Source organism: Calypte anna, chromosome 23 (assembly GCF_003957555.1).
Source record: "Calypte anna isolate BGI_N300 chromosome 23, bCalAnn1_v1.p, whole genome shotgun sequence".
Taxonomy (NCBI): Eukaryota; Metazoa; Chordata; class Aves; order Apodiformes; family Trochilidae; genus Calypte; species Calypte anna.
This window is the reverse complement of record NC_044268.1, coordinates 2,162,604-2,176,956: the sequence shown is the minus strand read 5'-3', so window position 1 is coordinate 2,176,956 and position 14,353 is coordinate 2,162,604. Positions and strand designations below refer to the sequence as shown.

Here is a 14,353-nt window from a genome sequence, read left to right as displayed (position 1 = left end):
TCAACCACAAAAATGTATTTATGTCAAAAATTCTGCCCTCTGGCTTTCCACGTGAGGACAAACCTGTTGAACTAAATGTGTCAGGGAAATTCAGTAGAAGTTTGCTTTCTGTGGTAATCTGACTACGACAAGAACAACAAAATAGGAGGTTGGTTTGTGCTTTTTTTTTGGGGGGGGGGGGGGTGGTTTTTTTGTTTATTTTGTGCTTTCTTTAGCTGTAAGTGCAGAGCAGCATCTGTTTATCACACAGCTCAGATGGCCACTGTCTCAAACCACTGCAGCGCTGGGTCAAGAGACGATTTACTCAGAGGGACACAAAATGTCATCACTGTCACCGCCCCGAGCCCAAATGCGAAGTAAAACCGATTCAACTCCAGCAGCATCCCAGGGCTTTTCCCAGCAGAAATCCCGCCCGGCACGAATGGCACCAGGGCCATCCCCATGTCCTCTCCTCCGCCTTGAAGGTCACCCGAGCGTCCTGCGGTGACACCGGGAGCTGCTCCTCCCTCAGGGCTCAGGGAGCCTTTCCCACCTCTGTATTCGGAGCAGGCTCCCGGCTCGGCTCTGAGGCATTTCCCAGAGCCATTTGCTGCTTTCCAGTCGATTCTCATCTCGGAGCTCTGGCCATTCCCAGGGGGAAAACCCCAGGAAATCCCCCCTTTCCTGGAGGCCGGGCAGTGGGTGGCCACCTTTCTCCTTGCTGCAGGATGGATACGCGTACAACAACACCGCTCCACTCCCCAAAACGCTTCGTGCCCTTTGCCATGAAGATCCCCGGGGGCCGTGGGGAAGGAGGGGGAAGGCGGAAGACCCCTCACACCCCCCACCCACCCCCCCCCCAGAAAGCGCGGGGCGGCTGCGGGAGGGGAGGCGGATGGCGGGAGCGCTGATGGCGGGACGCTCCTCACACCCGGGGGCTGAGGCGATGGCAGCCGCTAGCCCACCTCGGAATGGGGATGGGAAGGCAGATGGAAATGGACGTGGAGATGGGAGATGGCAACGATGATGGGGATGGGGATGAAGATGGCGATGGGGCTGACGCATGCGCACCGCGCACCGTCCATCCGGGCCACCGACACCCCCCCTCTCCCCGCAGCACCCAGAGGTGATGCGGGGCCGCGCACGCAGCCGCGTTCCCGCCGCTCCGCTCCTCCCGCCGCTCCCCGTTCCTCACGGCCGCCGGCGGGCACTGCGCGCTCCCGCTCCCTGCGCCGCGCCCTTTCTCCGCCGCTGCTGAGGGGATCCCCGCCGAGGAGCAGCAGCAGCAGAAGGACGGTGAGCACATCCCTCCCCCTTCCCCACCGCTGGCCATCTGTTGCTTCCCCATTCCCTCAGCCTCCCCTTGCTCGGGAGTCCCGTCCGGAGGAAGGGGGGGTGGGGAGGAGAGGAGAGGCGGCGAGGCCCAGTCCCGCGGAGCAGCGCTGAGCACCGCCCAGGACCTCTCAGCACCTCCCGGTGCTGGCGGAGGGCGCGGTGGGGCCTGGCCGAGCCCCCCCCACCCCCGCCCCGGTCCTGGTCCCGCCGTGCGGCTGCTGCTTGAGCCCTCAGCGGCTGCCGGGCGGGGCGAAGTTGTTTTTTTCCTTTAGCAGTTGCTCGTTAGGCAGATACAGCGGGTTTTGGGGTGTTTTCAGAGCGGGGTTCAGCCTTCCCCCCCCCCCACCTCCTGTCTGTCACATCCCGGCTTCTCTTTGGACTCGTTGTTGCTCCCCCTTTCCCCGTTCACTCCTCCGGGATAGATTTCTGGGGGTTTGCGAGCTTGAAGCTGAGTTTAGAAAATCCTGAGAGCAGGTTTGAATCTTCAGGTGGAAATTGGTGTTCCTGCTTCTTGTATTCGGGGTTTTGGGGCAATCGATGCGATAATGTCAGCTGCTGGATGCTGGGAAGGGGGTCCAGACGGTGGGAAGGTGAAAAAAAGAACTTGAAGCTGCGTTTCTGCACTTTGCTTACATTTCCGAAGGCCTCAAGCTTTGTAGGAAGTTGAAGAGTTTGTTCTAGGTGTTTACAGGCAACTGTCACTTGGTGTTTAAATAATAAGCAGGTATTAATTCTCAGAAGAAGGGACTTAGTGAAAGGTCTTATCCAAGTGGCTTTAGTTCTTGGCATCCATTCAGTCCTACTGTGTAAGGCCATTTCATCTAAAAATCTAAGAAGGAGCAAGTGACCAACTACCCTGCTGATGAGTATTAATTACACAGTGAATTTGCTTATGATTTTGAATTGTTTATTGAAATTGATGGTTGTGACTTTTGGGTGATAGTAATAAGTTATTTGGCATTTGTGTGGTTTCATTTATCTCAGGCTTGCCTTGTCAATAGGTTGAGAGGTCAATTGGCTGAGAGCTGGGTTGTTCAGCCTGGAGAAGAGGAGGCTCAGGGGAGACCTCATCGCTGTCTACAGCTCCCTGAAAGGAGGTTGTAACCGGGTGGACGTTGGGCTCTTTTGCCAGAAGACTTTCAACAAGACAAGAGGGCAGGGTCTCAAGTTGTGCCAGGGGAGGTTTAGGTTGGAGATGAGAAAGAATTTCTTTCTGGAGAGGGTGATCAGGCATTGGAATGGGCTGCCCAGGGAAGTAGTGGATTCTCCGTGTCTGGAGCTATTTCTAAAGAGCCTGGATGTGGCACTGAGTGCCATGGGCTGGGAACCACGGGGGGAGTGGATCAAGGGTTGGACTTGATGAGCTCTGAGGTCCCTTCCAACCCAGCCAGTTCTATGATTCTATGATTCTAGGTGTTTGTCACCTTGCCAAGGAGGTAAGAGAATGTCCCTTTTGCAGAGGGGAAACTGAAGCAGAGCAGTTTAACTGTTGCTTTCTGATCATTGCACAGGTAAAATATTTCTACCTCATCTGCTAAAATATCACTTCCCACGGTACTGTTTCCAGTAGCAATTAATTAACAATCATACATTAGTCTTAGCTGTCTCATCCTTATGTCATGGAAGCTATTACGTATTCTTGCATTGCTCATTAACCGTGGTGTTTTGGTAGTGATTTGTGTGAAAAACATCTGAAAAAAATACAGAATTATCTGTGTAGCTTCATGCTTAAAAACCTAGAGCTATGATGCATTCTTAAAAGAAAAACAAACAGAACTGAAGTAGCTTTTATAGCTCAGTGCTTCCTACAGAAGCTTTTCAGGTTTGTTTTTTTTTATGCTAACAATAAATACCATAGTATAAATTATATCTTATATATATAAATTGTTGATTTTGCTGCTGAACTATTTCCTTAATTTTGGACTATGATTGCTTCCTCTCCTTGCAGACTGCTTGCAGGAAATTCAAGAGAATAACTGCTTTGTTTTCCTGCAGCTTAATAATGTTCAAGTTTCTCCTCTTGCTCTTTAAAGGAGCAGGACAGTTTGTGGTCATTCCATTTTTTTGCTAGTTGAGGAAAAAAACCCAAAACATTCTACTTCATGGTGTTTAAACTGTCTAATCCATGGGATGTTTAAAACTGTCCCAGCTCTCCAGTCTCATTTACACACATCATTTGAGACCTGTTTCCTTTTTACAGGGCAGAAAGTACTTACACTGAAGCATTTTTTGTTGCTGTATTTAAATGCTGCAGCATGATGAACCCACAGGCAATGAAACTTGAAGGCAGTGAGAGTTTGCTGTGTGAGTGGTAGGTGCAGTCTGTGTTTTCAGTCAGGATTCTTAAAATTCTTCAAAAATCTGGATTCTTAAACTTCTTCAGAAATGCTGGAGAGCACCTCTCCTGTGCAGCAGCCCATGCCTGGGCAGAATCGGGTGTGTTTCACAGCACCACAAATTGCTGTTGAACAAAAGCAGCATTTTCCACATAGCAAGGCTATTTATGGTCTAAAATGTTTTACTGGGAAGATTTTTTTTTGTGCTGTACAGAAGGCCAGGAGCACCAGGGCTGTCATCTCAGCTCTGTCCTGCTCAGAGTCTGGTTTAATCTGTGTGCATTTTGAAGGTGGGTATACAGTGGTAGTTGTTGGTTGCCTGTTTCACAGTATAGGAACTGCAAGTTTAATTTTTTTTTAAATTTTAAGATGCTAATGAGACAGTTTTGCTTACATCTGTTGAGCTCTTCATGCCATCACCAAAATGGTAGTGACCTTGTAGCCATCACTTTATCTCTGTCTGCTTCCTAGGTTATTGGAATTGTTTGATGTTATATAAATAAAATCCTGGAAGAAGCTAGATCCTGGGGTGGGGGGTTGTTGGCTTTATTCCTTTCTTTTTTTTCTTCCATCCTCTCTTACAGTAGATGAGGTTATCCATGGTATCTGAGCTCCCTGGTGTTTGTTTGCAAACATTTTATTTGTTATTGATCTCTCCAATTTCTATGTTATTTTAGCAAAGACCTCTTCTTAATTGTTTTGTTTACCTGGCTATCATTCTTGCCTTTTTTTTTTTTTTACTACTTCATCTTTGTATGTTGTCATCTTTTCATTTATGAAATCACCCCCATTCTGCCTACACCAAACAGGCATGGAAGTACCAGGGATTTCTTTGGTCCAGAATATAAAGTAGCAGATTGTGAGGGGTTTGGGACCTCCTCATGCTGGATCTTGGAACTCAATTCTTTGAATCCTTTGGCAAAGGAAGGAAGAACTGGGATTTTTTTTCTTTTTTTTTTTCCTATAATGCATTCTTTATGTCTGTAAGTTGATATTTAGCAAGTGTCTTGACACTTTTTGTTTTGGTTTTTGGGAATGGCAGATCCCTGCTAGGAACTGGAACATAAAGAGGACTTGGCTTTGAGTGAACAATGCTCAGAGATACTATGAAGTCCTGGAGTGACAGCCAGTCAGACCTCTACAGCAGTGATCAAGAAGAAGAGGAACAGATGATTTTGGAGAAAATGAAGATGATTTGGAAGAGATGATGGATTTAAGTGACTTGCCTACCTTCTCTTTTGCTTGCAGTGTTCATGAAGCAGTGTTTGAGGTACAGGAAGAAAAGGTAAGGTAGAGAGGGGCATATTTGGGGGCATAGTATTAGTATAGATACAGATGGTGACCTTTTTGATTGTGGGGGGATTTTCAGTGTGCTTGCTGCATATTGTGATTGGAGGGAAAAAAGCAGTCCAAAGTATTTAACTGGTAAGCTCTGATCAGAATGAGTACAGTTACCAAAAGAGGCAGATAGTTCTACACTTCTCTGACATTTGGAATTTTTTAATTAGATAGACAGTGCTTCTACTGTGGAAAAGCTGTTCTCATTTTGGGGTTTTTTTTGGTCACTATCCAAGGTACAAAATCCAAGGACAGGTGTAAATAACATCTAAAAGGAAATTGAAAGGACAAAGAATTCTGTTAAAAGAGCATTGGTAACTTTGCAGGGTGGTGTGTTCTGACTTGAACACCTTTAAAGTGGCTTATAAAGACCTTGTAATAAACTAAATTTCCCTTAAGCACCCAGTACCTTAGTTTATGTAATTTAAAAACCTTAAAGATTTTCATAGTATTTTTGGAGATGCTTGGGTGAAAGCCATGGGCAAGGACCAGGATTCCTGGTTTTATCTGCACTTTCAGTAACTGTCGCTGGGTGGCAGTTTGTGTGTAAAGTTTCTCTAGTCACACCACTACACTTGGAACTTCGGATTTAGTGAGGAAAAGCAATACTGCAGCACTGGATCCAGACTTGGAAGGTTGAAGATAACCCAGAGAAGTTTGAAATTTGCAGGTTTAGAAGGTGATGAAGGACACTGAAAGGACCTGGGAGAGGGAAATGTGCTTTCACTGAGTGCAAATGTTCATTTTGTGTTTGGAGAATCTTTGTACTTTCATCTCTAGGAAAAGATTTGAAGCACTTTTCAACTGTCTAACGATAACCAAGTTACATTCCAGTTGTTTAAAAAGCTTTCGAAGAGTGAGGATAAACTTCAGCAATCCAGAGGCAGCAGCAAGAGCACGGATAGAACTGCATGAAACAGACTTCAGTGGCAAAAAGCTGAAGCTGTACTTTGCACAGGTATTGTGTTGTACATCTGCCCCTGTTTCTTCTTTGTTCTACATTTGCCCCTGAGTTTCATTTGTAGCAAATAATCTGAAGTTACCTTCAGCCTTGTTCTTCCCCACTGAGGGGTTCTTTTCACTCATTGAGAAATTCAGGCTTTAGGGGATAACTTTGCTTTTCAGCTTGAGCTCACAGAGTTGTAATTAATGTGGAACAGTCACTGAGTAGTGACAGAGATTATCTTCCCACAGCCATAAACAGAACTGTGCTGAAAGAAAATCAGTGAATCCAAAGATTTCTACAGTAGATGTTTGACAGATATATTTTTGATGATTAGCAGCTTCCACATGTCTCATGCAGCTGTGTTGTCAACATTTACACACACCAGTTTCTTCCCTGAAGGATTTCCCCAAGGTGTCACACCAAGAACTGACAAAAGCTCCAATACTTTTATTTTTAAAGCTAGGGTAAATTAAGCTTCACTAATACATGGGCATGAATTGTGGAAGTAGACTAAGTAAAAAGAGAATTAATATTTGTCATTCTGTACCTCCTGGTTTTTGCCTTCAGGTGCAGGTATCCAGTGAAATAGGTGACAAGTCTTACCTCCTTCCTCCCCAACCTGTTAAACAGTTCCTGATATCTCCACCTGCATCTCCACCAGTTGGATGGAAACAGAGTGAAGATGCAACTCCCCTGATAAACTATGACTTGCTTTGTGCTGTCTCCAAGTTGGGACCAGGTAGGAATAGTGACAAACAAACTGCTTTTGTTGTGCTCAAAACTTCAAGAATAGCTGTCAAGGCAGTTCTTCTACTTATCTTTGGTTTGTGAGAAGAAGCTGATGTCTTCAGTGTTCCACAAGAACTTTTCTACAATACTTCTTCCCTCCCTTTAAATGTCAGTAAAAAGGTTGATTGTATTCCAAGTATAATCTATTAGAAAAGGGGACTGGTTTAAAACTCTTGTCAGGTCTGGTGAAGCGTAGAAGTCGAGCAAATTAAACATGAGATGGGAATAAATTAATTTTTGCTTGATTTACTGATGGCATGAAGAGTTTTTGAGATAAAGTGGCTTAATGCTGTTCCTCGAGGCTATGCTCAGTGTGTCTTTTGGTTTGATGCTCCTCAGGGGAGAAATACGAGCTTCATGCAGGAACAGAATCAACTCCTAGTGTAGTTGTCCATGTCTGTGAAAGTGAAACAGAAGAGGAAGATGAAATAAAAAATCCCAAACAGAAGATCCTGCAGACCAGGCGCCCAGAGCCTCCTGCAACCATTCGGAGTGAATCAAAAGCCTTTGATTGTGGCACTGGAGGTAGGGGGGTACCATGCACTGTTAAACTCTGGGATGCTCAAGGTAGTATCAACCCCCAGACACTTCCTGAGTCCCATGTGTTGATGTCTGTACTGCTGCTAATGTTCTGTATAGCGACAACAGATTTACTTGTAGTTGTCTCTCATGTTCAAGACTTTGGGATGCCAATGCTCTGAAAAGCACTTTAATTTTAGGGACTTGTCCCCCAAGCGTAGCAAATCCACCTGACTTGAAGTAGTGAAAAAATAGGAAGTCTGGTTGTGTTTTGTTTTGGTTTTTAAAAGCTGTTACCCCTTTTCTTTGTACTGTACAGTGTGATGTACCAAGTGCTGGAATAGTATCTTTACTCACTGTCACAATTGGATTTAACAAAGTTTCATTGTACAGCATTTAAAAGTTGATCTGTACTGGTACAAACAGCTTCCAGTTTAATAGAGTGTTAAGTGCAAGCAAAACCTACTCCTTCTGCTAAAATTCCCCCTCAGCTAGTGATCTTCAGAGGTGAGAATAATCTTTGCTTTTAGAAATGCCAAGTGTGTGTTTTTAATTTGACATGAGGCACAAATACATGTATGGAACTGAATTCCAGTAGTTTTCATGACTACACAGGGAATATAATACAGGAGGAAGAACTACAGGTGGCTGAGCAGACAGACTCCCTCTTGTCTCCAGCACTACTGCTGCTGTGAGCTGATGAGGGTTCACCAAAAGGGACAAGGTGATGGTGCACCAACAGGACAATGGTTTTTGCACTGACACTTCATTAGGAGGGAATTATGCAGAGTGAAATGTGGATACAGCTATTAAATGTGTTGTCTGTGATCCTCTCTGAAACTATAACATTGTTCCTCTACAGTCCGCAGAGATGGTCTTCATTTATAATAACTCCAGTGACTGCTAGGTTATGATTAAGTTATTAAAGAGATAAACATCTAAGGTTAACTTCTGACTTGTGCACCTAAACTTCTTCAGTCTGTTTGGGATTAATTTTAAGACAATCAGTTGCCTGGCTCAGGCAGTTTTTATGCAGTTCAGCCCTCGTTTGCTGTTTCTCATTGAGACTTTTTTCTGTGTGGCATCCTGTCCTGTCTGACAGAGCATCTGCTGCTTCTGAGACCTGGATGCAGATCTTTCATTTTGTATCTTGTGTTAAGTGTTTTAGGAGGAGGAATACATGCCTCAAGCAGAATGACACAGGCACCAATGCTTTTATGCTATTTTATAATCAACCTTTTTTAGTGTAGACAGGTTCTTCTTTTTTCTATTAAAAAAAAAAATTATTTGTGAACAAACCAGGCTGCTGAAGTTTATATAAATAAATCACTCAGAAATTGGCCTTTTTCAAATTCATTTCAGTGTGTTTTCAGTTCTACATGATGTGCTTATTGAATTTTAGAGTGTGTTTTCACTTGATGAAGAGCAGAGAGAAACAGTAATGATGGATTTGCTTGGGCATAGCAGTTTTCAACTCTGTGTTGTGCCAGCTTGTGGATCCCTTCCTGCCACCAGCTTCAAGCTGCAAAATTGGGATCCTGCAGGCAGGTCCTTGTTCCAGAGGCAGGAACAGAATATATGAAAAAAGGAGGAAAATGGGTTTGTCTCCACAGATGTGATACTTATGTATCTCTTCAGGTCTGCAAATCACTCAAGTCTGACTTCTCTGTCTCATTGCTCCACATTATTAAACAAAACCCAACAAAAGACTCTTCCATCAGGCTTGTGCATTTTCAAATTTCCAGAAGTCCATTTTGGATTTCTGTGGTGTTTATATTTTGTCTGTGGTTCCGTTTCTACCCTGTTGTTAGAAGTTGTGAGTAGGAGTAAGTGGAAAACCTTCAGAACAGTTTTATAAGGCAAATCAAGCAACTAGTGTTATCATGTATCTTGTGTAAAACCTGTAGCAACTTGCATTCCAACATCTCTCATGGTGTAAAGACATTTAAAATAAAAACAATGCAGTGCCATTCATTATGTGTTGGTTTGTTTTGTTTTTTAACTGTATTCCACATTGCCCCAAGTTTGATTTATGAGTTTTCCAATGGTATTGTGTCGTTGTGCAATTGAGGGAACAGTCATAAGTGTAGTTTGTGGTTTTCCATAAGCAAATTACTGGAAAAATAGTGCTGAAGAAGTTCAGCAGAAAAGAGCTGGGCTGAAGGAGGACTGAGGAGGTTTTTGTGCTGGTTTTGGTGCCTGTCTGTCCTGGTTGGGCCAGGATAAAGGTGATTTTCTGTCTTGTGCTTTCAGCTCAGTCTCCTGTAAGTAGTTGCACTTGCTGAAATTAACAGCAAGTTTCTCAGTCAGTGTGTGCTCTGGGACTGATAACACTGATGTTTGGAGTTACTGCTAGAGCCTGGTGTGCAGAGCCAAGGACACTGCTCAGCTCTGAGGAAACATTTTACCCTCCATGAGGAATAAAGAGGTCCCACCTGCAGCCTCCTTTGGGGAGGAAGGGACAAGAGAGATGCCAGAACTGACCAAACAGACGATTCCATCCCATACACCTCATACTCAGGATAATTTGAGGCATCACAAGGGCCAAGCCATGCTCCCAGCCTCCTGCTCTTCCTGCCTTTCCTGCTTCCCTTCCTTCACCTGGCATCCTGGGAGGATTCCATCCCTTCCTCTGCCTGTGCTCCTGATCCATCCCAGCCCATATCTGTGTGTTCTGCCTCCAGCTCCCAACTGCTCCTGACCCCAGGATTCCAGCCTGGACTTTCCCAGGGCTGCCCTGCAGCCTCGGTGGTGACGTGAGAGTTATTGGGGGAAAGGGGGAGGAATGTGGTTTCCATTTTCCTGTATATTTGTATAGATTTAGTAATTTTTCCTATTTATCATTCCTGTTTCATTAAAGTTGTGTAGTTTAGTTTCCAACCCATCAGTCTCTCTCCCTTATTCTCTCTCCTTTCTTTATCAAGGAGGGAGACAGAGATGACCAGAGAGCAGCTTGTCACTGGGTTTAATTCCCTGGCCAGTGTTAACCCTGACAGTGTCACAGCACAGTTCTGTTGGGATGTTGTGAATTTTAATGGAGAGTTTGACACCTGCTTCAAGTCCAGTCTGGGTTTGCTGTATGAAGTTCTGTGAAGTTATTTTGAAATAAAGAATGACTTGTTTTCAAAAACTCCAAGGTCCCTTTTGACAGGAAGGAAATTGTGAGGCTTTGGTACAGACATCAGGCTTTGTTCAGCATCCCAGTGGACATCAGCTCCTTGTGCTGCTTGTGCTTTTTTACCCTTCTCTTTCCCAGATGAGACAAAGCTCAGCAGTGTTTTTCTGTTGGCCAGTAGAGGGAGGCTTTGTGCCCTTTTCCTAAGACGTTGGGGCAGTAGAATTGAAGCATTTAATATAATTAAAAATCCCATTCCTTTACTGTCTGGGGAGCTGTGGAGCCTCCTTTCTGTGACAGTGCCTGGGGACCAGTGATGGAGATCAGAAGTGATAGGACTCCACTTCCACTCTGTCCATAATCTCCAGGGTGACAGAGCCTTCCTTATAAAATGAATGAAATTCAAGCTTGTTTTAATTATGTGATGATTCAGTAATGACAATCAGCACCAGTTTCTCTTTATCACTGACCTGCTATTTACTGGTGTGCCATTTTTAGAAGAGGCATGCACAGAGGCACCAACTCAGTCCTTTCTGAGCCTGTGCTTTGTATAAATAAATATCCCAAATTCTTTAAAGCATTCTTCTGGGGAAGCAGCTGAAAAATGTGTGGTCTTTTCTTTGGGTCTGTGTATTCTGAAAAAAAAGTTGCTGGGGTGTTTAGGTTTTATTTTACAATAGTGAAGAATGGGCCCTGTTTTTGCAAGTCCTGTCATTACCCCTTCTCTTTCTACCTTGTTACTCAACTGCTTCCTTCTAAAAAGACCTCACACCTGAAATGTCTCTTCCTTAATTTATTCCCTGAAAGGCCTAAATTTTCCATTTTTGTCTGGTTTTGAATTACTGATCTTTTTTTAGTTCAGAACAGAAGATTGTCTTATGAATCTTACCATTTCTGTTGTTTTTTTACTTGCTCTGCTTAATGTATAAAACTTTCTAGGAGGTTTTCATGGTCCAGTGTGCTTTAATGTGGAAAGAGAGCACAGCCAAGCCTCATTTCCTTGGAGAAAAATGCAGAAGTATTTCCTTTCCTAAACCAAGCAGGAGGAGAGCACCTGGCTGGATCTGTGAGCCTTTGTTCCTGTGTGGGCTTACACAGCACCTGCAATACATCATGCTGGGACTTCCTCCCCTTCTCTACAAGCCAAGGTCAGCACAAGGGGGCAGGGGGCCACAGTGGAGCTGGGTGGTGACACAGGAGGGAGTTGTGGTCCTTGAACCTCAGAGGAACGTGTTCTTCTGCAGCTGGTTACCTCTGTGCTTGTGACAGCTTTGTTCTGAGCAAGATAAAATACATTTTTTTTCTCCTGTAGCTCTTGACTGAGCTGAATCTGAGTGTGACTGTGGGGCTGTCCCCCTGCCATCCACCATCCACTTGAGGAAGGTTTCCACAATGGATGTGTCCATGCTCTCCACCTAAAGATGGGAGCTAGAGACATGGTGCTGGTATCACAGTTCCCATCCCCGTGGGGAGGCAGGTGGCACACTGTGCTTTGGTCATTGAGGTATTTTGTCTTCAAGTTGTTTTTGTGCTGAGTTGCACTAGAGAACAAGCAGTATTTCCATCTTAACCAACACCTGAAATCCTCTTCTGAACAAAGCTGCTTGCACTGGAACGTGCTGAGGCGTGCAGAAGGGAATGTTTGATTCCCTTGGTGAAGCCAGCATATCCCAACTATAGCATCAGGGGAACCCAGGTGTCAGCAGTGCTGGGGTGAGGCACAGAGAAAGATACAGGAATCTGTTGTTTTGCTGTGTTACATGAAATATAATTAAATCCTGTATCCTTCCTGACCCCGTGGCCAGTGGCCGTGTTCCTGCTCACATCTGGTGGCACAGCAAGCAGGGACTTGAGGTTTAACACGGCCAAGTGCCGGGTCCCTGCACTTTGGCCACAACAACCCCATGGGGAGCTCCAGGCTGGGCACAGAGTGGCAGAAAAGGACCTGGGAGTCTGGATTGCCAGGAAGCTGAACAGGAGCCAGCAGTGTGCCCAGGTGGCCAAGAAGCCAATGGCATCCTGGGCTGGCTCAGGAACAGCGTGGCCAGCAGGTCCAGGGAAGGGATTCTGCCCCTGTGCTCAGCCCTGGGGAGGCCACAGCTTGAGTCCTGTGTCCAGTTCTGGGCCCTCAGCTCAGGAAGGAGATTGAGGTGCTGGAGAGGGTCCAAAGTAGGCAACTGGGCTGGTGAAGGGATCCAGCACAGATCCTGTGAGGAGAGGCTGAGGGAGCTGGGGGTGTTGAGGCTGGAGAAGAGGAGGGCTCAGGGGAGACCTCATCACTCTCTCCACTCCCTGAAAGGAGGTTGGAGCCAGGGGGGGGTTGGGCTCTTTTCCAGGCAACTCTCAGCAAGACAAGAGGGCAGGGTCTCAAGTTGTGCCAGGAGGAGGTTTAGGTTGGAGATGAGGAAGAATTTCTTTCTGGAGAGGATGATCAGGCATTGGAATGGGCCTGCCCAGGGAAAGTAGTGGATTCCTCCGTGTCTGGAGATAATTTGCAAAGAGCCTGGATGTGGCACTGAGTGCCATGGGCTGGGAACCACAGGGGGAGTGGATCAAGGGTTGGACTTATGATCTCTGAGGTCCCTTCCATTCCCAGCCAGTTCTATGATTCTATGATCTATGATTCTATGACTGGGGACAACAGGAAGGGACTCTGGTGAAATTATGGAACTTTCTCCTCTTTCCACATCACTATGGGCTGCCTGACCAGTCGCTGGTGTTTCCCTTTCTTGTACTATTTTAAATTTATTAAGGACTATTACTGTAAATGTTATTATTAACTGACATGCAATATTTGCACTTCTTCCAAGTTGTGAGTGCGTGCTGTTGAATAGAAGCCCCTTCTACTTCAGAGAGAAATTTACAGCCCAGGGAGAGTCTGTAACAGGGAATACCACTCCTCTTCCCAGAACAGATCCTCATGTTCACTCTTGTTTATGCAGGATGAGGCAGTAATTGGTAAAGAACCCATCAAACAAAATGTATTCCTTGAAAAGATGAATGGTGAGTAATAGTGAGGCTGTCAAGACTGTGGTTTTAAGGATCTGTGATACCTGCATGGGGTTTTAGTGTGATTGAGGCAAAGGAATTGAGTTGGAAGTGACAAATGTGGGTCTTTGGAGCCATACAGAATTTTTTTGCTAAGTAATTGGATCTTGAGACTCTGAGAAAGTGAGAAAAGCCCTATGGTTTTGTTCTGTGGGGTTCACCATAGAAACCAGTCCACTGTGAACAAGAACCTCAGGAGAACACAAATGTTTCTTAAGGAGGTATTTGTTTCCTGCACCAATGGTGCTGTTTTGTTTGCTCCTCACCATCTTCACTTGGATTTGAGTAGTGGCTCATAAAATGGGATGTGTGGCTGCTGCTGTCTCTGCAAGCACCAAGGTGACAGGCACCAAGGCAAGGCTTGGTTTCTCTGTGACATCTTTTATCACTGCCTCCCAAGTGCTTCACATGGTGACACTTCTGTATCTGCTCAGAGTTTATTTCTCCTCCAGAGGAAGGTGAGTGAGCTGTGGGTTGTAGATGTGTTTGCTGCCCTTTCTTTCCCTGCCTCTTCCAGAACACCTCGAATAAGCAACTCAGAGAAATTCCATCTATTCAGGAGTGTTGAGCTCTGCTGACTCCAGCTCAAAGCACCAAGAAACCAAAGATGCAGCAGAGCTGCAGAGACCCAAATGCCTGCCTGGTTCTGGTCTGCCACTTTCTGGTGTTATGTGTGTACCCAGATGAAGAAGCTGAGATGTAGGACAGGGGAAATGTCTTCTGCACAGCAGTTCAAGCACAAACCATTAATTGAGGCCAGACCAGAGGGCTTCTGATTTCTGGTGGGAGCAGTGTCAGGGGTCAGACAGGGGTCAGACCTATTTCCTAAGTGTGAGTCGTGCATGAAAAAATGCAAACAGGGACTGTGGTCACACGCTTCTTCCCCACATCATTAGTGGGAAATGCAGAATAAAGCCAACTACAGGTTAAGGGCAAGAATTCCTTTTC

The 14,353-nt window shown here is 45.3% G+C and overlaps 1 protein-coding gene across 3 annotated transcripts; it reads left to right on the top strand.

The window, feature by feature from the left end:
• The first annotated feature begins 185 nt into the window (after positions 1-185).
• RCAN3 (RCAN family member 3) lies at positions 186-7,675 on the top strand. 3 transcript variants are annotated; one of them, XM_030464538.1, is made up of 5 exons: positions 186-1,275; positions 4,899-4,935; positions 5,823-5,946; positions 6,502-6,673; positions 7,063-7,675. In XM_030464538.1, the coding sequence occupies exons 2-5, from the start codon at positions 4,904-4,906 to the stop codon at positions 7,422-7,424; spliced, it is 690 nt and encodes a 229-aa protein (XP_030320398.1). In that variant the 5' UTR covers positions 186-1,275; positions 4,899-4,903; the 3' UTR covers positions 7,425-7,675. The 3 variants fall into 3 exon arrangements, with proteins under 3 accessions (XP_030320398.1, XP_030320397.1, XP_030320399.1); XM_030464539.1 differs by lacking the exon at positions 186-1,275 and having other exon boundaries at positions 4,745-4,935; positions 5,835-5,946; XM_030464537.1 differs by lacking the exons at positions 4,899-4,935; positions 5,823-5,946 and having other exon boundaries at positions 6,565-6,673.
• The last annotated feature ends 6,678 nt before the right edge of the window (positions 7,676-14,353 follow it).